At 45.1% G+C, this 26,399-nt stretch overlaps 1 protein-coding gene across 1 annotated transcript in view; it reads right to left on the bottom strand.

The window, feature by feature from the left end:
• LOC147750954 (coiled-coil domain-containing protein 136-like) overlaps positions 1-26,399 on the bottom strand; it is a 195,191-nt gene that overhangs the window by 127,924 nt on the left and 40,868 nt on the right. The window contains exon 2 of the mRNA XM_086918859.1: positions 14,310-14,426. Coding sequence (XP_086774985.1) covers positions 14,310-14,426 — 117 coding nt within the window. The remainder of the gene's footprint in view (positions 1-14,309; positions 14,427-26,399) is intronic.

The following is a 26,399-nucleotide window of genomic DNA, read 5'->3' as shown; positions in this document are numbered from 1 at the left end:
TGGCTTTTGACGTTAAATCCTTTGCTGCCACGTCAATCAAAGAATTGTTTTTTCCAAATAACACTTCTAATTACGATTTTGATCAATCCTTTGACAACTTTGGAGAGAAGATTTAAATCATTGTGTGGATTACCAGAAAACACTGAAGAATAAACAAATCAAGTGGAATTTAAAGACTGGTACACAAAACGTTTTGAAATTTTTTGTAAACCTGGTGGATTAGTCCTCGAGTCAGTGGAATGATTGTCCATGAGATTTTTTTAAACTGATGTTTTTTAACTGTTGTTTTTAGGTGGCGTATTAGGAATAATTAAAATAAAATGTGGCTATGTAGTAGAAATATCTTTATTCGATTTTTACCAAAAATAACATAAAAGCTCCATCATTTTGCAAACATATACAATCATTTACTATCATTCGCAATAATAACATACAAAAAACATATGTATTAAAATAATTCAAAAATTAAAAGCCTAAAGTATAAAGTATATAATGATTCTAATACAAATTATCTAAGAACGTTTTTAAAAAAAATGGAATAATGCTAGACAAATCCTCTGGTTCAAATCCACAGTGATTAATCACTTTATCATAAACACTAATATTTCTTTCAAAAAAATGATATGAGCAAAATGTCCCAATATAAAGATTAGTATATTTTTTTTTACAAATTACTGTAGCATTTGCACTTCCTAATACTGTGGGATCCTCTTGATTAGCACCTTATGTTGAAAATTCTTAATACCATATAGGACATTTTAAAATGTCATATTTTATTGAATTTATAAAGTATAGGATCACCCATCGGCCATTACTGCAAGAATCATTTTCATTATTTTATAGAGGACTTCATCTTCCAGTTTCTTGATCTCCAGTCACACAGCAAGTATCTGGTCAGGGTAAAGACTAACCACCCTGAGCGATCACTTCTAAGGATTCAAATAATGTCTTATAAACAGTTCACTGATAGAATGATAAATGTTGGGATTAGCCAGGTTATTCTAATCTCAATATACTCGGGCGAAAAACAGTTTCTTAATTTTCATGATTAGCCGAACATGTGGGACAAATGGGCGAGATATTAGCACCCTTCCACTTACTGCAAAATCCATTAATTGTCAAGATACCGTATCTGATTTTTAAAAACAGAGATTTAACTAACAGTGGTTCTGTACTATTCAGAAACTCCTCTTGATACATATTACCTTTAAATCCAGAAACCTCCTTGTTTCCTCCCCAGTGCTTCCCCCTTTTAGCCATAGTGAGAATCTAGGGCTTTCACAATCCTCGGTCGCCATCTTGAGTGAGGGACCACGCTCTTCGCACGTTTTGCGGCGCCATTTTTGGTCACGCGCTAGTGCTGATTTGCGCATAAGCGCCTGCAGGCCTATTTAAAACAGCCAATGCAAGCACGCAGCGGGCGCACACAGCAGCCGCACCAGAGGCAGCCCGTCTGCGCACAGGCCGCGCCAAGCGCCAGCCATGCTGCCCAATCCAATCTAGACCAAGGTAGGATAATATATTCTAGGGAGAGCCTGCTCAGTATTGGCAAGAGGGAAGAGGGGGGGGGGGGGAATTCCCAACACCCAGTAATTTCGAGGCTTGATAAGAACTTTCTAAATTGTGGGCTGATGACCTGTAGATCCTTGATAAAACACCATACCGAGATCTCTAGTATGGTGGAGGATATGGACTTGGATGTCCTATTCCTCACAGAGACTTGGACTCGCACAGATTCTCTGGTAGAACTGGGCCTTGTCTGCCTGGAAGGCTTTAAAATGTTTCACAAACCTAGAGCGGTGGGGAGAGGAGGAGGAGTTGGGGTGCTATACAAGGAAAAAATGAACTTTACACCCCTAGAGATAGAGATGGTTATGGGGGTAGAACTACTGGGCTTCTCGTTGCAGGAGGCTAAGGGGAGGCTAATCATGGGTATCGTTTGTTACAGACCCCCTGGATCAAATACTCTATCAAGCATTTTTCAATATCATCACTGACACTCCAGAATGATCATATTAGGGGACTTCAACCTATGGGATAATGGGACTCTAGGCAATCATTTGAGAGCCCTAAAGCAAACGAGTGAGAACTGTAATCAGTTCCAACTGGTACAAAAGCCGACACATCAAGGAGGACACATGTTAGATCTCTTATTTGCCAACGAGACAGACACCAAGATAGTGCATATACTGCTACAAAGCTGGTCGGATCACTCTCTAGTTCACTTCCATATATTAATACCCTGATCGGAGAATAGGAATAACTGTTGGACTACCTACAGACAGGGAAGAGAGTGGGCTACGCTAGTTAAAAATAAGATATACCTGACACCTCCGAATCAAAATCTTTTTGTTCCCTCTAACTCCATCGATAAAAACTATCAGGTATACTGTAATTTTATAGGTAGCTCTCTGGATAACATAGTGCCAATAAAGAGACTCAAAAACAGGAAGAAAGCCTCTGCTCCATGGTTTAGTGAGGGACTGCAATCACTACGACTTAGTTGTAAGAAGGCGGAGAGAAAATAGAGGAGGAAATATTCAGAGACAGATAGAAAGGAATTGAAACTAGCTCAGGCCAGATACAAGGAGGGCGTAGCCAGGGCTAAAGCAGATTTCTTTGCCAATTCTATTTTGCATACCCCGAACAGCACTAAAGCACTCTTTAACATTGTGAGAAACCTCTCCCATCCAACATGCACCAGCAACAAGGTGGTTGCTTCGCAGAAACTCTGCGATACAATTGCCGTACATTTTGAAGAAAAAATCAGCAAAATTGTGGCGAGCTAGGGCCCAATAATATCAATAATTGGGTTGACCTGACTTATAGACCAGGAGAAGAGCTTATGGCAGTCACCTGTCTGGAAAACTTTCAAGCCCCTTCAGTGGACCTTTTCAATGACCTGGCTCAAAGTATCACCTCAGGCTCCCCCCGGGACCCCCTCCCTCACAGAAGCTGGAAAACATCTGGAAAGGATACCCTCCCATAGCTGCGATTAATCTGCAACCAATCCTTGGAAGAAGGAGTGGTCCCGGAAATCAGGAAGAAGGCGGTAGTCACCCCTTTGCTCAAGAAACCCTCCCTTGATCCTGTGGTCCCGGCCAATTTTAGACCTATATCCCTTCTGCCATACCCGGTTAAAATTCTGGAGAAAATAGTCAGGAAAACCTTGTCTGGATATTTAGAGGATAATTTCCTATTAGACAAGGATCAATTTGGCTTCTGCCCGGGCCACAGTACTGAGACTGCCTTTGTTACCATTATGGATAATCTACGGATGCGAGCCGGCAAGGGAGAATCTTCTGTCCTAGTATTACTTGATATGTCGGCCGCATTCGACACGGTGAACCATACAGTACTGATGGAGAGATTAAAAACTGCGGGGATAAAAGGACGAGCCCTGCAGTGGATACAATCTTATCTAACTGGGAGGCAACAGGTAGTGTCAGACTCTTTGCCACCGTATGAGTCGAGTCAGTCCTTAGTACCTCATGGGGTTCCGCAGGGATCTGCGATAAGCCCCATTCTCTTTAATATCTACTTGCCCCCTCTACTCTCTTTGGTCAAGTCTTACGACATCAACCTGGTTAACTACACGGACGACACTCAACTGGTGTTTTCCCTGAAAGGGAAGCAGGCGGTGTCGATGGACAAGTTTCAAGAGTGTATGTGCCAGACAGTAGGCTGGCTCAGGCAAAATTCTTTGCAATTTAATGGGGGAAAAACAGAGGTACTTTTTTGCCCATCCTCCAGCTTGCATCAACATTTAATGCCAGAGTTTAAGCTCACTCCAGAGGATGACCCCCTATTTCCTGCCAAAACTGTGCGCAACTTGGGGGTACTAATGGATGGTAGTCTCCAAATGGAATCCCAGGCAAATAAAACGGCCAACGTATGATTCTTGCTGTTGTTGATGTTACAACAGATCCTCCTGCTTCTGCCTAAGGACACTCGCTCACTTATGGTGCAGAGTGTAATTCTTAACAGACTGGACTACTGTAATGCTCTATATTTGGGAGCACTGCAGTACATCGTACAGAGATTACAGAGAGTCCAGTCTATGGCAGCAAAGTTGGTGCTGAATAGGAAAAGTAGGGCCTCTACGACCAGAGCCCTGAAAGATCTACATTGGTTGCCCATTAAAGAGAGAATCTGTTTTAAATCTCTGTGTATTGAGCGGCACATGGCCTGGGCCCTATTCCCCTACAGGAGAGGTTTACCTGGTATAATCCGAAAAGACATCTCCGCTCCTCTAATGTAAATTTGCTAAAGACTACTGGTTTTGAGACAATCAGGATGGGGGGCAGAGCCTTTGGCGTGGCTGCCGCACGAATCTGGAATGACCTTCCCCAGACCATCAAACAGGCCAATTTGTTGACCTGTTTCAGAAAGCTTGTGAAAACTTGGCTATTCCCTAGGGGGGATATTTAGACCTTTTATTGCCAATGTGAGTCTGCTCAAATGCCATATAGTCTGAAGTATAAGCACCAGGATACCCCAAGGATGACAGTTTTGCGCTATATAAATATCTGATACAATACAATACAATACAATAAATGGTATGGTCCCAATATCTCTTTTTTAAAATAATCAGGGATTTTATCTCAATACTCTCAGGCTTGGTCCAGAGCTCGCTCATACCCTTTTAGTGCATCCAGCTCTTTATGTACTGTAACCACAGGATGTTCCCTTTAGTATCTAAGGCCATCACTTCAAGCAATGATTATCTCAGAGGAAGTGGTGAATTGTTTGACCATAGTCGATCAATCAATCAATCATAAAACTTGTATAGCGCGCTACTCACCCGGAAGGGTCTCAAGGCGCTTGGGGGGGGGGGGGGGGCGCTACTGCTCGAACAGCCAGGTCTTGAGTTCTTTCCTGAAGGCGAGGTGGTCCTGGGTCAGCCGAAGGTGGATGGGGAGGGAGTTCTATGTCTTGGCAGCCAGGTAGGAGAAGGATCTGCCTCAGGCGGTGGCTCTTCGGATGCCTGGTACGGCGGCGAGGGCGAGGCCGGCGGATCGTAGCTGGCGGGTGGGCGTGTGGAAGGTCAGGCGGTCGTTGAGGTACTTGGGGCCCAGGTCGTGGAGAGATTTGTGTGCGTGGGTGAGGAGCTTGAACGTGATCCTCTTGCTGACGGGGAGCCAGTGTAGGTTCCTCAGGTGGCCGGAGATGTGGCTGCGTCGGGGGATGTCCAGGATGAGTCGGGCGGAGGCGTTCTGGATGCTTTGTAGTCTTTTCTGTAGCTTGGCTGTGGTTCCGGCGTAGAGGGTGTTTCCGTAGTCCAGCCGGCTGGTGACGAGGGCCTGGGTGACCGTCTTCCTGGTTTCTATGGGGATCCATTGGAAGATCTTCCGGAGCATGTGGAGGGTGTGAAAGCATGAAGAGGAGACGGCGTTGACTTGTCTGGTCATCGAGAGGGAGGAGTCCAGGATGAAGCCCAGGTTGCGTGCGTGGTCTGTTGGTTTTGGGGCGGTGCCCAGGGCTGGGGGCCACCAGGAGTCGTCCCAGGCAGAGGGTGAAGGTCCAAGGATGAGGACTTCCGTCTTGTCTGAGTTCAGTTTCAAGCGGCTGTCCTTCATCCATTCGGCGACGTCTTTCATCCCTTCGTGGAGGCTGGTTCTGGCGGTGTCGGGGTCTCTGGTGAGGGAGAGGATCAGCTGGGTGTCGTCAGCGTAGGAGATGATGTTGAGGTTGTGTTGGCGTGCGATGGCTGCGAGAGGTCTCATGTAGACGTTGAAGAGGGTAGGGCTGAGTGATGATCCTTGCGGGACGCCGCAGATGACTTCGGTGGCCTCGGAACGAAACGGGGGGAGGCGGACTCTCTGTGTTCTCCCAGTGAGGTACGAGATGATCCACTTCAATGCCTTCTCTTGTATGCCGTTGTTGCTGAGGCGTTGGACTAGGTTGCGGTGGCAGACAGTGTAGAACGCGGCGGAGAGGTCCAGGAGGATGAGTGCCGCTGTTTCCCCGTTGTCGAGAAGGGCTCGGATGTCGTCGGTGGCTGCGATGAGGGCGGTCTCGGTGCTGTGGTTGGCTCGGAAACCGGACTGCGAGGGGTCGAGGGATCCATTAGTCTCCAGGAAGGCGGCCAGCTGTCTGTTGGCGATCTCCTCGATGACTTTGGCAGGAAAAGGGAGGAGCGAGATGGGGCGGAAGTTTTTGAGGTCGGTGGGGTCCGCTGTTGGTTTCTTCAGTGGGGCGCTGAGCTCTGCGTGCTTCCAGCTCTCCGGGAAGGTGGCGCTGTCGAAGGAGGTGTTGATGACGTCTCGGAGTTGGGGTGCGATGGTGGAGTCGGCCTTGTTGAAGACGTGGTGGGGGCAGGGGTCAGTCGGAGATCCGGAGTGGATGGTGTTCATCGTGCGGGCTGTGTCTTCGGTGGTCACTGCGGTCCAGGAGCGGAGGGTGGCGGTGGGGTGTGTCGGTTCGGCGGTTGGGTGCGAGGGTGGTGCGCCGAAGCTGTTGTGGATGTCGGCAATCTTGCGGTGGAAGAACGAGGCGAGGGAGTCGCAGAGGTCTTGTGAAGGGGTGATGTCGTTGTTGCCGGTGCTGGGGTTGGAGAACTCCTTGACGATGCTGAAGAGTTCCTTGCTGTCGTGGGCGTTGTTGTCCAGTCGGTCCTTCAGTGATTTCTTCTTGGTGGTGCGGCTGGGCTGGTGGTGCTTGCGGGTCGCGTGTTTGAGGGCGGTCATGTTGTCAGCAGTCCGGTCGAGGAGCCAGGCTTTCTCGAGGGTGCGGCAGGTCTTCTTGGAGTCCTTGAGTTCGTCGGTGAACCAGGGGGCCTTCATGCTTCTGGGTTTGCTGGGAGGGTTCTTCAGTGGTGCGAGGTCATCGGCGCAGGCGGTCAGCCACTGCGTGAAGTTGCGGGCTGCTTCGTTGGGGTCTGGTATGCTGGCAGGTGGGTTCTGGCTGAGGAAGGTGGTGAGCTGGTCAGCGGTGATCTTGCCCCAGCTTCTGTGGGGAACCTGTTGCGGGCAGTGGTGGGTGGTAGTTTTTCTGAAGCTGAAGTGGACGCAGCTGTGGTCGGTCCAGTGGAGTCCGGTGGAGTGGCTGAAGGTGATGTGCTTGCTGGATGAGAATTCGGGGTCAAGCGTGTGGCCGGCGTATTGGGTGGGGGTGTTGACCAGTTGCTTGAGTCCGAGGTTGGTGAGGTTGTCCAGCAGGGTGACGGTGTTGCGGTCCTTGTTGTTCTCCAGGTGGAAGTTGAGGTCCCCTAGGAGGATGTAGTCGGCGGAGGGGAGGGCGTGTGGGCTGATGAAGTCTGTGATGTCTTCGCTGAATTGTGTGCGTGGTCCCGGGGGTCTGTAGATGAGGGTGCCTCTGAGGGTCGTCTTTGGGTCGGTGTGAATCTGGAAGTGGAGGTGCTCGGCGGCGGCGAAGGTGTCGTTGGGGTCGGTTGTGATGCGGATGGTGTTCTTGTGGACGATGGCGATGCCTCCCCCAGTCTGGTTGATGCGGTCCCTCCTGATGATCTTGTATCCATCCGGGATGGCGATGGCGATGTCGGGGGCTGAGGAGGCGTTCATCCAGGTTTCGGTGAGGAACGCGACGTCTGGTGATGTTGTGTCGAGCAGGTTCCAGAGTTCGACGGTGTGTCTGTGGACGGAGCGGGTGTTGAGCAGGATGCACTTGAGGTCGCTGCTGGGGTTTGCCTTGGCGGGCGCGATGCATGTTCAGAGGCAGGTGAACTTGCAGGTTGTGCAGGTGAAGGGTCCGTGGAAGCGTTTTGGAGCGGCCCGGCAGCAGGCGGGGTTCCGGCGCGTTGAGTGCGTTGAGTGTGGCGGCGTCGTAGGTGTGTCGGGTTGTCTGGCGTCAGTGGGGGCCAGGGGTCCTGGCACTGGGCGCGGTCCAGACGTGGATGGGCGCAGACGGGCTTGCCTTTGGCGCGCCTTCGGCACCCAATCGGCACGCCCGCTGCGCGTGATCGCTGCGCGTATGCGCGGTCGCCATTTATGGACAAGTGGGAGGGAGGGGCAGCTGGGAGGCGGGAGCGAGGAGGGTACAAAACAGAAGGGGGCGTGGCCGCGTGAACGGCGGCGAGCGGGGTGGGCGAGGCACAGGGGGACACAAAATAGGCAAATACAGAAGGCTATAACAACGCTCACAGGGGGATAACAGCAGAGAGGAGACAAAGGGTTAAAGGCAAAAACGGCAATACAGTGAACAGAACCACAGAGTATTACGATCGCACGGGCAGCGAGGCAATATCACAGCGAGACAGCAATGAGCAGGGGGATAACAGCAAAGAGGAGACAATGGGTTAAAGGCAAAAACGGCAATACAGTAAACAGAACCACAGAGTATTACAATCGCATGGGCAGCGAGGCAATATCACAGCGAGACAGCAATGAGCAGCGGCGGGGGCGAGGGGCACACACACAGCTGGTGGCCGTGCGGCACGGGGGGTGTCCTGAGAACAGTCAAATCCAGAAGGCAAGTGGCCTAAAAGCGATCATGTGTGTTATTTTTGAGCCCCAGATCCAAGCCATTGGGAGTCAGGGGGGCATTTTGGGGGAGTTCCAAAACTGATCTCATACAATCATTCTCAGTTTTTTCAATAGCCCCTATATGTTTTCCCCGCATAGCTCCGCACCATATACTGCAGCTTCTACACCCTTGGCTTGATAAACTTTAATAACTGGGGCAACAGGTCTATAGATTGACATTTTAAGTTTTTTTTAATTAATGCAGCACTTACCAATTGAAGTGATAGTTGGCTCTTTGCAACTTGTGGAGCCCATGATAATGAGTTTGTCAGCCTTACCCCCAGGTTGCTTCACCTGCTCTAATAGGATATCACCCATTTTGACCGTACCCATAAATGAAATATGTGGATTAAATACAAGCAAGGGGAAGAATGCACACCCATTTTTTACACATTTTAAACACACTTTAAACAATTGCTCGAAGGCTAAAGGTTCTGGCGTGCAAAACACAGTACATGTTTAAAATAAATGATGACGTGGATCGAACCTTGGATTATATGGGTCAACGGGCCCTCTTTCACAGGCTGTGCACCTCGGACTGTGGAACCAAGTGGGCAGTTGTGTTATGTGGATTAAATGCCATGAATTTAGTTTTCATGACATGAATTTCAAGCCCAAGTTCCCCACAAGATGCTAGAAAACGGTCCAATTAATTTTGGAGCCCCATCAGAGTCCTGTAAATAAGTAGGGCCGTCATCTGCAAAAAGCTGAGATGGCACTGCTTGGCCAGCTAGCTTGGGGGGATCACCTCTGCAAACAAATAATGTTTCAATTAATCCATTGATATATTGGTTGAACAGAGTAGGCACCAGTACACACCCTTGGCACACTCCTCTGTTCACCCTTATGCAGTCGGTCAATTCACCAATCTTCCCCCATCTAATTTGGGCATAGTTGTCCCTATGGAGTCTAATAAGAATTTCTAATATATTTCTTGGGACCCCGATCTTGTGTAGGGCTTCCCATAATTTACCACGGGGTGACTAAATCAAATGCAGCTTGCAGGTCCACAAACACAACATATACATTTTCCTTCTTGATGACCACATATTTCCACAGTATTATTGAAAACCTAAACAATTGGTCAACAGTGCTCGTGTTTTCTCTAAAACATGCTTTTAGGGAAGACGGTATTTGCCCTTCCCTTATCCAATCTTGGAGCCACTCCAGCAAGTGTCTGCAACATAATTTATGTTCTGTATCAATCAGGCTAATAGGCCTACAGTTTGCTGGTTCACTTTGTCCCCCCTTTTTGAATATGGGTATGACTTCCGCACCCAGCCAATGCAGCAATGTAAATTATGATAGCATGCAGTAATGTCTTTCAAAAGAAATGCTCCCCTTGTTTGGCGTTTGGTATAATGTGAGCCCTATAGGTTATATATAGCTCAATGGGTTTGAGCAAGCACAGGGCAGTAAGACTAGAGTAACCTAATGTGTTGCTTGAAGGATACAGAGCAAATATACATTCCCTCCTCGTCCCACACAGATGGAGTGAAGGACCCTGTTGAAAAGATCTGGTAGAACCTTCTAAACAGGAGATGCCAGCCATTCTCCCACGGAAGGGAATCGTTTGATGCCACCACTGCCCAGTGAGATGACAGCAGTCACACTTATAAAAGTAGGGCACACTTAATGCGTCCTTCCAGCCCACGGAGCCACACTCTCAGCTTTATCCCATATCTTAGAAGGCCAAAAGCACACATGAGATTGTAACCCCAGAGCTTGGCTTCCCCTTCGGGCTGAGTCTTAATCCTGCTTCAGCGCCGGGACACTCAATTGAGTAGCTGTGCGCTCTACAAATAAACTTTTAACATAACATAACATAACATGTATTGAGGTAAAAATCCAAAACTTATAGATACACACTGTGAGGAGAATTAAGGGCAAAGGGACGAGCTTTACAGAGCTATGAACCTGAAAATTTCTGTCACAAAAGTGTACTATTCTTACTTTTTTCTTTTCTTGTTGAATTCTATTTTTGCTGAATGTTGTAACTCACCATGTCTATAGCTAGACGGCGAAGCGGTAGAACACGTAGCTGGTTAATTGTTGTTTTAATCCTAATTTTGACTCATGACCAAAAATTGTGTCATTGTGGTCAAATCGCTATATCTTCCTGTACTTCAGATTGTAAATATGTTAACCATAAGAAACATCGAATGTAGAAAGTACCTGAACAATGTCATGTAGTAGCCAAATAATCTGTAGGAATTCTCCACCTCCTCCTTGCATACTGTTTTTCGTAATCTGATTTCAACTGGACCACACACATAATGCTGTTCTACATCCAGCACTTTAAGTTTTAGATGCCAACTTTGAGACAAAATAAATTTAAGATTACATAAGGTGCATTAACGCGCCATGCTACCTTATTGGCATTGGAACCAACGACCTCAAATTAGTGTCTGTGGCATGTGCGCAACCACTGGCCTATTGCCAGCTTTTCATAAGCTATTTTTATACAAGACAACAACATCTCATTAACTGTAAAAAAAAAAAAAAGGAAGGGCTTCCTTTATCCTAATTTATGGTTTGTACACTGAAATTGGTTAATGCCATTGACAGCATTTGGACAGCATATTTACAGTGAATTTACTTGAGGTTATTAATAACAAGTGTTAATGCAATAGCACCATTTTAACAACCTGGAAAGAAGAAGCTACATTGTCTTTTCCCACGTTTGAAGTTGGGAAGTTGTAGGTTGAGCAGATTTCCACAGCAGATGTATTAACCAATGAACCATCTTACTAGAAAGGGAGAAAAGCATCAGCTCCCGTGAGAAAGCCGAAGAGCAAAACATGTTTAAATGTGCTCTAAGTGAGATTTCAGAATAAACTGTAAGAAGTACTGAGATTTCAGAATAAACTGTAAGAAAAAACGCAGTTACTTTTAAGGAGCTCTGTGATTGTATCAGTACGAGGACACCAATGTATTCTGCAAATCAGTATAATGGTACATTGGGACAGTGTGGGGGTATGTTAGTAGTAAGACAGTGGTGCAGAATAGGAGAGCAGTGCATCGTAAGAGCCCTGTATATAACTCAGTGCCCGAATTGCAGTTCACAATGAAGGTGTGGATCAACAGCAAGAGTGCCATGAGTGACTGTGCATAATGTAAACAGGGTGCAGGTGTATCGTGAGAGCTGTGTGACTATTCCCGGAGGGGATAGCTGTGCCAGTTGCAGGTCAGAATAGATGTGCACTATGAGAGCTGTCCAAATATTCTTAATTGTGAGTATCAGTGTATAGTACAAGACAACAAAGAGGATATTTATTGAATTTAAGTTGTAAAGTGATGACAGTTAAACTAGCCCAACTGTTGGTGTTTTATAAATGATTACATTTGTATATTATTTAGTTTTGAAGTACAGTATACAAAGAAAATGCTTAGTAGAGGACAGGCGGCACTTTAGAAATGCATAATAGACCTTCTTGCTTTAACAAGATAGTTAGTGGACGGCCAATCCGAGTCTCCAGAATGGAGCTTGTAACTACTGATACAGCCCTCAGCACTCACAAAAAGTAACTCACAATTTAAAGAGACTAGAGAACGGGGGTGGCAAAGCTTGAGCATTAGAACAGACAGAAATGCACCTAGGTGCTTCCACACACAGAAAAATGCCCTTTAACATTCACTGTCCTGATTTTCGTCTCTCCCCCTTTCTGTTTCTTTCTCTCCCCACAACATGTTGTCATGATTTCTTACTTTGTCAGGCCTTCATCCCTCTTACAGGCGCTGCCCTGTGCCTCTTCATTTCCATCACATGCCTTCCACTCATTACTTCTTCACGCTTTGGTTCCCTCCTGACTCCTTCGGCCCATCCTTCATGTTTGGCCAACCAGACACCAAAGGATATCGCTTCCACATAATGCTGTGATGAAGTGATGAGGTGGGAGGAGCATCATGGGAAGTGACTTTCTATTCAGAAATCTCATCTCCTGTGAGCCCTACTTTCTTCATTCATTCTACACACGCCCCCCCCCCCCCCCCCACCCCAAAGGCGTTCTTTGACATTACCCCAGAGCTGCACCTTACAGGCAACTAACAAATAGTTTCACAATATAACATGTGGTCTAATGGCAACAGAGGCCTCAGAATAAGTCAATAATGTATCTTATTTACCCTTCTCTTCCTCATACATGCGTGCCTGAGGCTTGGGCCATACGCAAGGTGGGGGAAATTAACTATTGGCGTGGATCGGCTCTTCAGCTCGTAACACAACAATCTAATTGAATCCTTTACTTATGATGCAGCTTATTGATCCTTATATTAATTATTCAAAAGACCATTCCAGAACATTGTCCTCCCTCTACTGGGACCCCTGATGACTTTTAAACATCTAACCTGGCAAAAACACTTTCACAACTCTGACCCAATTCGCTGTCATCGCCCCTTTTTCCCTTTCCCACTCTGGTGTGCCATTTTTTTGTATTTTAGGCTGGTAAAATGATCCTGTTTTTTCTGTTCTAGGTATGTCACTTTTCAGGTTACTTGTTAGGTATTGACATATGAATGGAACATATAAAATGCAGGTGTTTATTTAATGTTGCTTTTCTTTGCAACGTGATAATCACGTTTGTTCTAACATATTCACAGTATTTAATCTAAGTTGCCTTCTCTGTTGTAAACTAATTATTGCTGAGTTGTGAACAAGCGTTCATGAACACTGATAATTGGATTTCTTGTTCATTATTAAGAATAAAAATAAGTAAAATGGCATCAGGTTACTTTCTCCTAATTGTTTATTATAAAAGATTCATTAATAGGCAGATATGGTATGCAAGTTGGAAACAGAGTGTGAAGGGCTAGAGAGGACCCTTGTGACAAAAATCTGAGATGAGACAGGGCATGTAGAACTGCTTCACTTTCTGTCACTGAAGGCAGCATATTGAGCCTTAAGTTGCTAGGGGCTTATGATCCTTCCTCTCAGCAGAGAGGAGAACAGCAGACAATGCTATTATATTGAACAATAACTTCATTATACAAAGCAGGTATGATGGTATGAACCATCTTAGAAACTCGAATTAGGCTTTTTGTTTTGTTTAGTAAGTCAAAATACCAGGGCGGGATTGATATAAAGCTAAACAGCCAATTTGTTGGAATCTTTTCTGCTGTCCACATTAATTTTAAGTGTTGCAGCTACTATTCTGTTTGTTTTTAATATAGTTGCGGTTCTGGTTGTGTGCACTAAGATACCATTTTATTATTAAATAAATCTTCAAAATGTATCTCTTGTTTCCTAGTGTTGTTGAGTGTGCCTTTCTATCATGAAAGAGGGTTTAGGTTCCACTAATCATCCCTGAGATATTTCACAAAATTGATCATTACCCGAAACACATCTCACTCAAGAACTGTTCAGTGGCTTAAAGAGGGGTTGCAGTCCAAGCGGCTTTATGTCTCGAGTCGGCTGGGCTCATTGATAAAAGCTTTGGTTCCAGCGGATCTAGAAAGCCTAATCCCAACCTATGTTCTATAAAATCTATAAAATGTATCACGGTCCAACAGTGAATGTCAGCACATACCAGTTTCACCCTGCATCTTTTCCTAGCAATCTCACTAATTAAGGTGCATCCCTGCCTGGTCCGAAGGGCCTGTCAGAAGAACTGCCACCGTTTGACTGGTCAGTTCATTCTAAGTGACCTTCGATTGGTTCAGTGAGTACATATCATTGCACAGTATACAAAGTGAAATGCACTAAGTGAAAAGAGAATATTAGGCCGTGGTTACGGAGGTTAGATGGCTCCTGGTTGCTTTGGACTCCTTGATCTGAGTGCACTAGGATCACAGAGTCTTAAGGACACCAGTCTCAGGCAACCCACTTACCATCCATGACTTCCACAGTGAATCGGGGGTCCGTCGGCGTCTGCTGTTGTGGGGCCCATCTGCCTGAAGCACTCCCCTCTGTGTAATCATTATTGAGCACAGGAGTCCAAGAGAGACCTGAGAAGGAGACAGAGAAGTAGTCAGAGACCCCACATGCACAGACTAGATGGGGCCTACATTGAAATGTTGCATGGACAATGGCAAATCTACATTGGCCAATTGAACAGGATATGGGAGACATATGCACTGGTGAAGATGGCATAGTATGGGTGATGCACAAGTACGGAACATTTTGTAAACAATTTCAGCCCCATCATGTCTTAATTAAAGATGTAATATATAATGCATGCCACATTCATGGCATTCCAGTAGACCTCAAGATTGGGAGTCCTTTCCTAATTTCATCCATATTTTTAATAGTGTAAAGACCAGCCGATGCATTCCAATGGTTAATTCAAGTTGCAGCAGAGTTTTAATATCAGAGAGCTCCATTACAAATCTGACAGTTTGATAGCTTTGCAGAATGGGGTGATTGGACATCCCTGATTTGTTGTGGCAGTCCTACTTTTTCAACATGTGTCCTGGCAAAATTCAGAACATTTAGCACGTCACGGTCTTCAGAGAGAGTTGACTAAATACAGAGTGAGTCATGTTTTCATGTGCTCCAGTGCAGAATTATGTATTAGCCAGTATCAGAAAGCAATTTAATAAACACAGACGCTGCTGTGTGTAAAAGCTGCATTCAATTCCCCCTAGTACCTTATTTCAATTGCTTTCAGTGTTGGTGAGTGTTGTTAACTAAGCCCTTTGTGCCCTTTGTGCCTCGCAGTCGCTGCAAAATTGTAGTCCTACTTCTATGTTTGTGAAATGCCCCTGTTTTTGGTTTTCAGAATCTGGTCACTCTATTGTAGATTTAGTGTAACTTGCATGTGTGCCTCCCTCTCGTTTCACCACAGGTTCTCCCTTCCACAGCGAGGCAGAGTCGTGCAGCAGGGAGTGCCAAGAAGCCAGCATCACAGGGAGTGAAGGGGCTTACTGCTTCACTAAGCATTTGTTCTTTGTGGAAGGAAAAGACACACTGCCCGTCTGGCTCAGTGGCTCTTTATCAAAAAGGTTCACTTTTTTTCTCCCAAAAAATTCTTCTTGGCTTCAGGCAAACACTACACGTTTTCGATTTCTCACCAGAAACTTTCTCAAGGGGGTTTGATTCTTCTTGAACCTCGTTGTTTATATTAATTATTAGCAATTACACGCAATTACTTTTTAGGCGTAATTGTTAAAAGACTGTTGAATGCACCCAAGCCTATTGCTTTCATTTCCTTTCGACAGTAATTCCCCTAATTTTCTTCATCAAGAGGTTTAATAGTTCACTTAACCAGTAATTTATCGCCTACTGGTTGCAATCAGGCATTGTACCAGCCTCTTAACAGGTATGGCTATTTTGTCTTAAGGACCTTCAATTTTTTTTTACTAAATATTTTCTCTTGCTATTTTAAGCTCCACTCCTTGCATAGTATATATTATTTCATTTGTTCGGCATTACCAGGTTCAATCCATATTGCAGCAGAACCCTTCGTAATGTTTTACGTTTAAAACACTATCCAGTTGCTTATCATTTTTTGTATATTTATACAGGAACCAAGTATACATTTTGCATTTTACAACAATATTAATCATCCCAAAAACACAAGCATTGAGACTTCCATGATCATTCACTTCAGAAAACGTATGTTGACATCTAAATCCATGTAATTTTAAGCTTATAAGAGAATGGCTTCGTGTTTTCCCATGTTATTTGTTTCCTATGGGTTTTATGTACATTTTCCTGGGCAGTTTATTGCATATATTACACACATGCCTTCACAATTAATAAGCGAATGGACCTTCAATTGCTCATTGCTTTCTTTATTTTTAAACATGTTCATTTTATTCTGTTTATAGGGACATAATATGTACTTTGTGCATACATTAAACCCAATTGTTTTACTAGTACTCATTGTTTCAAGTAGTGTCTGGAAAATACCTAACTAGTATTTACAGAAGGCCTTTTATAGGTCAACCAAGTCTTTCAGGCTCCTAAAAAGATTTTTGTGACTCTGTCTGGACTGCAGTGAAGAGGGGGCATGAAAAATGTGCCCCCCTCCTATATGCACTTCGGAGAGGAATGCATCAAAGGTGTGTATGACCACAATTGCTGACGCAAACTATTGCTCAGATGCAAACTTCTCCAAGGAGGTAGAATCAGTTTCTTAATGGGGAAGCTGCCCTTATGTGGCATCTTCCCCTGAGGGAATCAGGACAGTGGCTGTAGGGAAAGTAGTCAATCGTTCCCCGCCCACCCTTAATAGGATTCTTTTGGGGGGGGGGGGGGGTTAAGCAGCGTCAGTCCCTTTCATGGGCATGGGCAGCTTTAGTACAAGAAATAAAGGATTTCCAGTTTGGGAGTGCAAATGCAGGGAAAGAGGTCTGCTGTCCCTTTCTGTGCTCCAAAACTGCATTTGGAGCCAACTACAAAGGGCTTCAAACTGTGATCTGTCTAATTCATATTCATTAGGCAGGACTATCTGTGACCCCACCTCCCCCTGCAAATGTACAATTTTCAATACAATGTATTAGTTAAAGGTGCACAGCTTCATAGATTGCATTCCTATTCGCAAACCAATCAGTGTGCAAATTGCACGTGCTAGTTCTCGAATATCAATATTACAACAGGGGTCAGATGTACTAACATTCCTAATTACAATAATTCTCTAAATAGCAATTAAGAAATCGCTATTCCTAAGGACTAAAACATTTTATTTTAAATTAGCGATTCCAAGTGGATTGGCAAATTGGCCTACCTCATGAGTATTAACGAGATAGGTCGCAATTTGCAACCCATTAGGAATGACAGCCATCAAAGGGATAGTGGCCCGCTGGGGTAGGCAGACCACCATGTCTGGGACTGCTTTTAAATAAATAAATCTTTTATTACCTGAGGAACCTGACAAGGGTGCCCACTATCCCCAATTCTCTTCACTCTTGAGCCTCTAGCACAGCTGTTGTGCTGTGATGCCTGGGTCTCTGGCTGCACTGGGCAGTAGGCACCGAAGTGTGCATCATGCTGTACGCTGACGACATACACCGGCTCACGATGTATGGAAATCCTAACACTTTATGAAGAGGCCGTTGGCTTCTGACTTAATCATAATATGCCACTGCTAGTGCCACTGAAAGATGGCCCACTAACGGCAGCCTGACAATTTCTATACCTGTGCAATTCACAAGCTTCAAATACCTAGGAATCCACATATCCACTGACCCAAATCTCACCTGGAAGCGCAACATAACCCTGCTCACGTGGGCTGCAAAGGCAGACTTACAGCGCTGGAGATCTCTGCCCCTGCAGGTGGTAGAGAAAATAGCCCTATTCAAAATGATGATTCTACCATGATTCCTTTACATACTCAAAAAACTTCCCACTCTCTGTCCCGAACACTTGGTTTTAAGAATTTTCATCAATGATACGTTCCTTCTTCTGGTCCACCTTCGCCCCAACTCATAAGAAATGTAGGAAATTAGTGTAAGATGGGGGCCTCAGCCTTGCAGACCACTGCCTCTACCATAGAGCAGAGCACATTCTTGTCATCAACCACTGGCTGATGAGGGTGGAAGGGTAGGACGACCCAGCAAACCGTCCAGAGTTCTCACTCTTGGAACTCGACTAGCTGATGGGATAACTTTACGATAACTGCCTGCCCAGTGCCTTTCCGAACGTCACAAGAGTGGTGTTTCAGAACTGGAGGGTCGACCGAAGCGATAAATGGTTGAGAGAAAACCCTGATGCAACAAACCACCCTATGACAGGGGTGAAGAGTCGCACACACTGCACAACTTACTGGCTGCCACACACGGAGAAATATGTGTTGCAAAGCATGAAACTCCAAAGAGGAACGCAACAAGGATACCCGCTTTCCCCGCTGTTATTTGCCATAGCATTAGAGCAACTCGTATGCCATTTACGACTGGCGTTGAAAGGATGGGACATTACAATCAGTGAGTTGGAACACGTGGTCTCACTCTACGCAGATGGTGCCCTAGTATATTTGACCAGAAAGACGACCTCTACACCACTGTTAATGGGAGAGCTGGTAAAGTTCAGGGAGGCTTCAGGACTACGAATAAGTAAGTCTAAATCCTGGTTATACCCGGTAGGCGGAATAGGCAGACTCACATCATCACAACTCCCACAGCTAGAGCTCCCTTGGACAATGGGCAGTGCCGGTATCTGGGCATATATATAACAAGAGAGGAAGGCCGATTCTATGAATTGAATATGGGAAGGATAGTAAGGGGGTTGCAGGGGAGCATCCGGTTTTGGAATACACTGAAATTGTCCTTGATGGGTAAAATAGCCAAAATGGTGGTATTGCCAAGAGGCCTCTACGTCATGCAGGGGTCTTTTTATGAAATACCACGCAGAATATTCATGTAACTTGATGCCCTACTGATACAGTTATTCTGGAACAGGAAGCGCTGCAGGGTGGGGCTAGATGTTATGAAATGGCCGTGTGACAGAGGGGGACTGAAGATACTAGACTTGGAGTTACACTACCTGTCATCGCACATACAGCATGCAATACACACAGATCCTACCTCGGGTAGAACCTTTTTTTCAGGAACCTGCGGGAGGCAACAATTAGGGACCCTTCTTATGAAAGGCAGGGAAATACACAAATCGCTCCCTCTACTGATATGGCAAGGATATGGGAAAGGGCGGTACGAACCACAATTAAAAAAACACCCTTTGCACCAGAATTAGACATTTAGATTATGCCACAATTTGCCCAGGTGTCCCAGACAATGTCGGTTAAAAAATGGAAAGATGGGAGATGTTTAATGATGTCGGATTCATACCCAGAGGGCAGGTTTATAACATACCAGGACTCAGCGGAAACATTTACGCTGGGTGAGGCGCAATTCCTACAGTATGCAAAACTGGTAGCCACGGCGGACAACTATGGCCAACAATCCTGGAGGCTCCAGAGCACACACATGCACTAGCCACATTGATTACAGTGGCAGGTGGGCGGAAACTTGTAACCCACCTATATAGATCACTGAGGGCAGAAAAACAATGTAAACCACTTAGGGTGGAGAAGAGGTGGCAGACGGCCAGCGAGGAGCCACTGACGCCGGAAAACTGGGCACACATACACGAGGAAGTCCGTTAAGTATCAATATGTGCCAGGTTTAAACAGATTCAATATAACATTATACACATGACGTATTTATACCCTAGGTGGCTGCATGCCATAAACACAACACAAGGCCCAAAGTGCCCCAGATGCTGATGCCCTGAGACAGATTTGGTACATGCAGTTTCGCATTGCCCCACAATAAAAGAGGATTGGCCGAGGTAATAGAGTAACTTAACAGAGTGATGAGTTGGAAGGTTTTATTAGAAATGAGGAGTTGTCTTCTGGGACTGTAGAGACCCAAAACGTAAAACCAGTAGACGTTTTCTCACATCGGGGCTAACGGTGGCCAAAAGTCAAATAGCAATACACTGGCTAACCCCAAGAGGCCCAAAGATGGATAAATGGGTGGCGAATCTTAAGGAATGGGCAACAGCAGAGGAGGAACACATGTGGAAAACGAGGGGGGAAGAGAAACTACTGGAGGTTTTGCTGGCCTGGGGAATGATGATACAAGAGCTGATAGGACATGCCCAAAATACACAAAAAGACCCCGATGGGGGAGAGGGACAGGAAACGGAGGACAGCCAGAGGATAAATGAACAAACTAGTAATACTCGGAATAGTATTGAGTGAAGGGAATGTAATCAAAGTAGTAATAGAATAATGTTACCTGGAATCGATACCTAATGTACCACACAGAATAACTGATATCTAAAAGTTGGCTATGGGGGAGGGGGGAGATTGGAGGTTAAGTTCACATTCTCTGAAGTATACGACGCACGGCATGGGAAGCCAATAGGAATGTGAAGCAAAGTGGATGTAAAGCTGTGATAAGGACAATAACAAATCTATTGCACATTCCTTAAAAGTGAAAAGAATAATGACTGTTAAATAAAATGAATGAAGAAGTTTAAAAAAACTTACTGCCTTCCAAAAGTGGGACTGGATTTGTTTAACCAACCTAGGGATATATGGCAAAGAAACATGATGTTCATTCCATGACCTACAAATACAATTCACCCTCTCGAAGAGCCAATTCCACAAGTATCTCCAACTTTGCTACACCCTCACTATGTACAAGTCTCAACTTGAGGAACTCCCTAAACTTAACCCCCTCGAAGCCAAATTATGGATAGGCAAACTAGGGAAAGGAGGCATCTCCCAAATCTACTGCCAACTAACCTTACATGAGCTTGAGTGATTCCCTAGAGGTCACGGCTGTACGCTAGCATGCATGGCCCCACTAAAAATCAGGACTGCCTCAAGATTCAGACTCCAACAGCTGAATTATTTACACACCACTATTCTCTAGAGAAGCCACATATCCTTCATAGCACACTGTGCTATATTAGAAGGATTACAATGTATGAACTGCAAGTAACAAAAGGATCTCTGTGTGAAAAGCAGTCTCCCACGTACCCATTTACATAAGATAAAAACCTGTCATCTGCGTGTTACATAATGTGCTTTACAGGAGACATATTAACGCTTTATGCTACTTTGATTCAAAACTGGGACTAGAGAAAAGACAGATCTCGCCAGCAAGCGCAGTATGGGGAGAGGATGTGGCCTAATGGCTAGGGTGGTCGACCTCGAAGCTGGAGAAGCATGTTCGAGTGATGCTCAACATCCTGTGATTCTGGGCAAATCACTTAATCTCCCTGAGCCTAACAAAAAAATAAATGAATGTGTTCATCTGAAACGCAACTGGTGCTCATGTAAAATGCTGGGATACCTTCGGGTCTAGCTCGCGCTATATAAAACTCCCCCCCACAGAAATTATTCAGAGTTATTTTACCATTATTATTATTCCCTAAGATCACCCATGGCCAGTTCTGGTTTATTAGTCAACAAAGCTTCAAATGCAGAGGGTTTGGAAGTCACACTTGTAATGGAAAAAGTGAGTCTCTGAAGGTAGAATGTAACTGGCTGAAAAGCCCGGACTGGGTAAAGGTGTCACATCAAGTGGGGAAACTTGGCCTCATTGCCTTTACCTCTGAGAATTGAAAAAAGGGCAGACTTGGTGCAGCGTACATCTCCATGGCAGCATTTCCATTGGTAGGCGGGTTTCACTGTGCAATAGTCAGTCACATGCCAGGATTTTGAGAGCCATATACGGTTCGGGAAAGGATGAGTCGTATGAAATATTTGCCTCTTACTGTCTGATTGGTCTAGGGTCAGTAAGAAGTAACAGGAGCGCCACACCTTTTCTCTCACATTACACTAAACCTCTTCCTCGTAAGCAGTGGTTAATTTGTAAATAAGTGCTGGGGCTCTCGACAGGAGGCAGAGTGCACTAGCTCATTTCTACTGTTTGCCCTGCCTAAAACAAAACTAACTACTAACCATAAAAGTGGGGATGGGATGTGACGTAATGGCCAGAGCTGCCAACTTCAGAGCTGGGGAACCTGGTTCGAGTCTCGGCATCGGCTCAACATCCTGTGATTATGGGCAAATCACTTCATCTCCCTGTAAATGAATGTGTCATTAACTGGTGCTCAGGAGAAGCGCCGGTGTTGACGATTAAGTGCTGGTGCTGAGCACTGGAAACCTCTGGCTCAAATTAAGCACTGCTCCTAGGCCACATTATATGTTCACATTCTACCAAATAACCACAGTCAACAGACGTGTCCTGGCAGTCCGCGAACAAGTACTTCGGGGTGTTGGCCGGGTTATGATGAGCTACACAAGTGCTACTACAACACACTACAACTGGGAGACGGATGCCATAGATTATGAGCCTCCCCATTTCCTACCTGCACAGCTTCTACTCATCAATCCCTGCTTCTCTGCTCCTTGGTGTAACTAACTGCTACAACTCAGTTAATCTCACTCCAAGTGCTGCCTGCGATGCACTGAGACTCTTCTGAGGCCAGCGGCGTAGCAAGGGTGCTGGGAGCCCTTACTCAGGCAAGTAAAATGGCGCTATGTTACCTGGTTTGACCGTAAAAACTGGTACAATTTGGATGCAGTTCAAGACGTTTACCGACTTATAATCAGCTTTTAATTTTGTTAATCACCCACCCTTCTGGTCGGTGCTGGATGGTTGGGCATGCCAACATGCTGGATTGAGTCTATAAGCAACTGCTTGAAGGTACTTCTGGAAGAGTTTGGGTGTAGGAAGTCAGGCAAATCTACAACAAAAATTCAAAGAAGTAGCCGGGGTTCGACAGGGGTATGAGCTGGTACTACTGTTTAGTGTGTACCTAAACAGAGTTGGTGAGTACCTTGTAAAAATAAATTTTGATGCCCCCAGTCTCCGTGGTGGAACTAAATCGCAACACCTTTGTTTCCGGACGATGCAGTGCTCTAATTATTTACTGGGATTGCCATGTAAAGAAGGCTACTGCAGCGGGTGCAAATTAATAGTCAACACAAGCATGGCGAAGTATACGGTCTTGAACCCGAAATGGCAGGTAAGGCGCACCTTAGCATTAGTGGAACAGGCATAGAGAGAGCCAACCATTATGACTACCAAGGTATTAGAATAGACCACAAATTGCCATGGTCGTAATAAAGGGAAAAATTGCTGACTATGTTGAAGCTAACCGATGTTCTAAGATGCCATAACAAGTTGATAGTGACTTTTGAAGTGCAGCCCACTGGTATACAGAATAAAGGCAATCACCACTACCAGGGCCAGCTTTAGCACTGGTGGCGACCGGTGCGACAATCATTTTTGGCGCCCTCAACCCCATGACCTCCTACTTGGATTCTCTCACAACCACTGGGTAAAAGTGCCCCACATCTATCCAATCATAAGTTATTGCTAAACAAAGCGCACGCCCTGAGGTCAGCGCCCCCCTCCACAGCAGGTCAGCGCCCAGTGCGGCCGCACCAGTCGCAGTGCCCTAAAGCTGGCCCTGACCACTACTACATACGGTGCATACATGTATGGCTCCATTAACACCAATGTTAGTGATAAAATTGAAAAACGCTTTATGAGCCTTCTTTGCGGCTAGGCCCAGGCACGGCACTTATACCATTAAGGCTTAAGCTAGACTTGTACTAAATTCTTTTTTTAACTGCAGTGTGTCCTGTTCTGTTTGTGTTTCGATCCTTACAAATCTACACACAGACGTATATTTGACATTGATCCAAGACATTTTGGAAATGGAAAACTCATGGAAGTGTCAGTGGTTATGCAACCTGGAAAAGATTAAATAGAATTGAGTTGCGGGAAGTATACCCCAATCCAACTATGACAACCCTGGACACAATCCATAAAATGACAGAAAGCTATCAGATGGAAAGACAAGAAACAAAATCAAAAAGTGCCCCAGACCTTCCATTATCAGTAGACTCTATGGCAGTTAATACAGTCCATGGGTTCAAAGCAATCCTAGATGACATGTCCATGGAGATATAATGCACATGGAACGTAAGTGTTAGATTTGGTCTTGGCAATATGTTCTTATAATGTAAAATGAAATGTACACAAGAGCACTCAAGATTAGTGTAACAGGAACACTTGGAAACGTTCTCCTTTTCTTGTGGAAAATCATCTGGTTATGCAGGTGATAGGTTATTATTGCGGTTTAAGGGCTACAGTATCATTAACCATGGGGACATGCTGGCATTATGCTACTGATCGGACACAGCCGGAAGTTTCCTGTGGCAACTACTAATGTGATCATTACCTGGCGCAATTTGATTTTATGATACATAGGAAAATATACTGACTGTGAAAGAGACATATTTTGAAAATAGTCTTGATAAAGGTGGTGCCTACAGAGCCATTCACCGAAACCCGTTGACGCTAACTTTCAAAGTTAAATTCAAGGAACTACTGTGTCAGCAATTGTTTACTTGACTCTAATCGAGTTGTAATGATTCTAATGAATTAACATCCTGATGAGTTAGGCTAAAATCACAGTTTTTTATGTCTCTCTCTTTTTATGTTTTTTTGTGTATAAATTTGTATATGTTTCTTATTTAGTAGGATATGATCCAATGTATAAATTGTACTGAGAAATGTTATGGTTTTTATTAGATGATAAAAAATAAATTTGTATTTTTGAGCTAATTAAGGTTTTAGATGGCCTCATGACCAAGAGGTATTTGCATTCATAACCATTGGAGTTTCTCTGTGATGAGTTTGAGCGGAATAGTGGAGTACGAATGAGTGAATCTGATTAAGACATTTTGAACAATTCCAAGGAAATTACATATTTTGACTTGTCATTGGTACCCTGCCCCTTGGATAGTTGGGCCATTCCCTATTCTTTTGACATAGCTTTCGCCCGAAACAATAAAATGTAATTAAATTGAATGATACCCGCAGCAGAAGAGAGAGGGGCAAGGTGTAGTATTGACTTCACTATAACTAGAAGCCGCAGCAGAAGATGGGTCACCAGAATCCCATTGACTACTAGTAGGTTGAACCTCTAAAGAGGTTGAGGTTGGAAGCAACAGAAAGAAACTCTAACCCTTTTGCGATCGGCCTATACAGAGGACGGGAGTACCACAGGCCCTAGCTCGTGCATAGTAGGGGTGGGAAAAGGGTAATGATGGACTGTTCCCAGTGCATAGTAGGGGTGTGAGAGGCGTAATGGTGGACTGTTGTCTTGTGCCAGGGCTCTCTGCAGAGGAGGAGGAGGACACAAGAGGCCAATTAACTGCTGGTAGGAGGAATTTTTTAAGAAGTTGAATTGTGAATCAAATCTCTACTGAGGGTGAAGAGTACCAATGGGGTGTCAAGGATCTTGGAGACTTTGCCTGTGATGGGGTGGACCGAGCTCCAGCAGCCGGGAGCAGCAAGAGGCGCTACAGACTCGTTTTTAAGCAAAGTTCAAAGGGAAGAGAGAAAGGGAGGTCGGAATCCCTTCCGAGATGGAGAGGGAAGCTGTGCTCCTTCTGCCATGCCCACTGACTAAGCGTGGGCGGAAAATCCGTTCCGCTCGCGGATTTTGCGGATTTTCGGGAAATCCGCAATCCGCGAGATTTGCGGATTTCCCGCAAAATCCGCAAATTCGCACGCAGCGGATTTTTTTGGCGGCGCGCGGCGTTGGTGATACAATTTTTGCGGCGCGCGGCGTTTATCATCGTTTGCCGAGTTGTTTTTTTCGATAGTTTGCGAGTGCTGCGCCATTTTGGATCTTGCTGTATGATCCCGCGGGAATTGGCGAGCGCGATTACGTCATCGCGGCTTGCCAGCGATAGTTTGTCAACGCGAGTACGGCGAGATCACGTCTCGCGGTACTTCGCAATTTGCGAGATTTGAGATGCGGCGAGCGAAAATATAAATTTGCAATTCTGCACAAGAAATCCACCAGCAAGCAGCATAAACCTTCTAGAAATGATGATTTTTATGTGAATAACTCCTTAGTTTGACATTTGCCTGCACTTTTTTAGCGAGGAGTCCATTTTGGGGAGGGGGCAGGGGGGTGGGAGGAAGGAAGTGCCCCATAGTCTTCAACTTCCTGTTCCTGTTCAGCAGGCTCCTCCCAGTGCTTTGTCCATCTCCTGGTCACTTTTCATTCGGATGTGGACCTGGAAGGATTACCTTTTGTGGATGCTGCTGGATCTTTGGATTTGAGGCCTTTTTGACTTTCTTTGGATCACTGTTGGATTAGAAATTTTACAAGTAAGTTTGTTTGGGGCATTACAGTTGCTGCAACTAAAATTTTGGGATTTTCGATTTTTGGGCTGTTTTGGGGCCTTTTCCCAGGGGTACTCAGTGGTGGGTGGACTGATTCTTTCTGTGGGTTGTCTTGAATTTAAACATCATGGAGGCCATAGATGAATTGGGATTGTGCTGATTTTTCTGTGTTTTTCGATTTTTTTTTTTTGTAAAATTTTGTGTTTTTCGATTTTTGACCTGTTGTTGGGGCCTTGACCAGGGGTAGTGAGTGGTGCATGGGGCCTAGTCTTTCTGTGGGCTGTCTTGAATTTAAACATCATGGATGGA

This window comes from Lissotriton vulgaris, chromosome 1_1, assembly GCF_964263255.1.
Source record: "Lissotriton vulgaris chromosome 1_1, aLisVul1.2, whole genome shotgun sequence".
Taxonomy (NCBI): Eukaryota; Metazoa; Chordata; class Amphibia; order Caudata; family Salamandridae; genus Lissotriton; species Lissotriton vulgaris.
The sequence above is the reverse complement of the archived record's forward strand: the minus strand, read 5'-3'. Positions and strand labels throughout refer to the sequence as shown.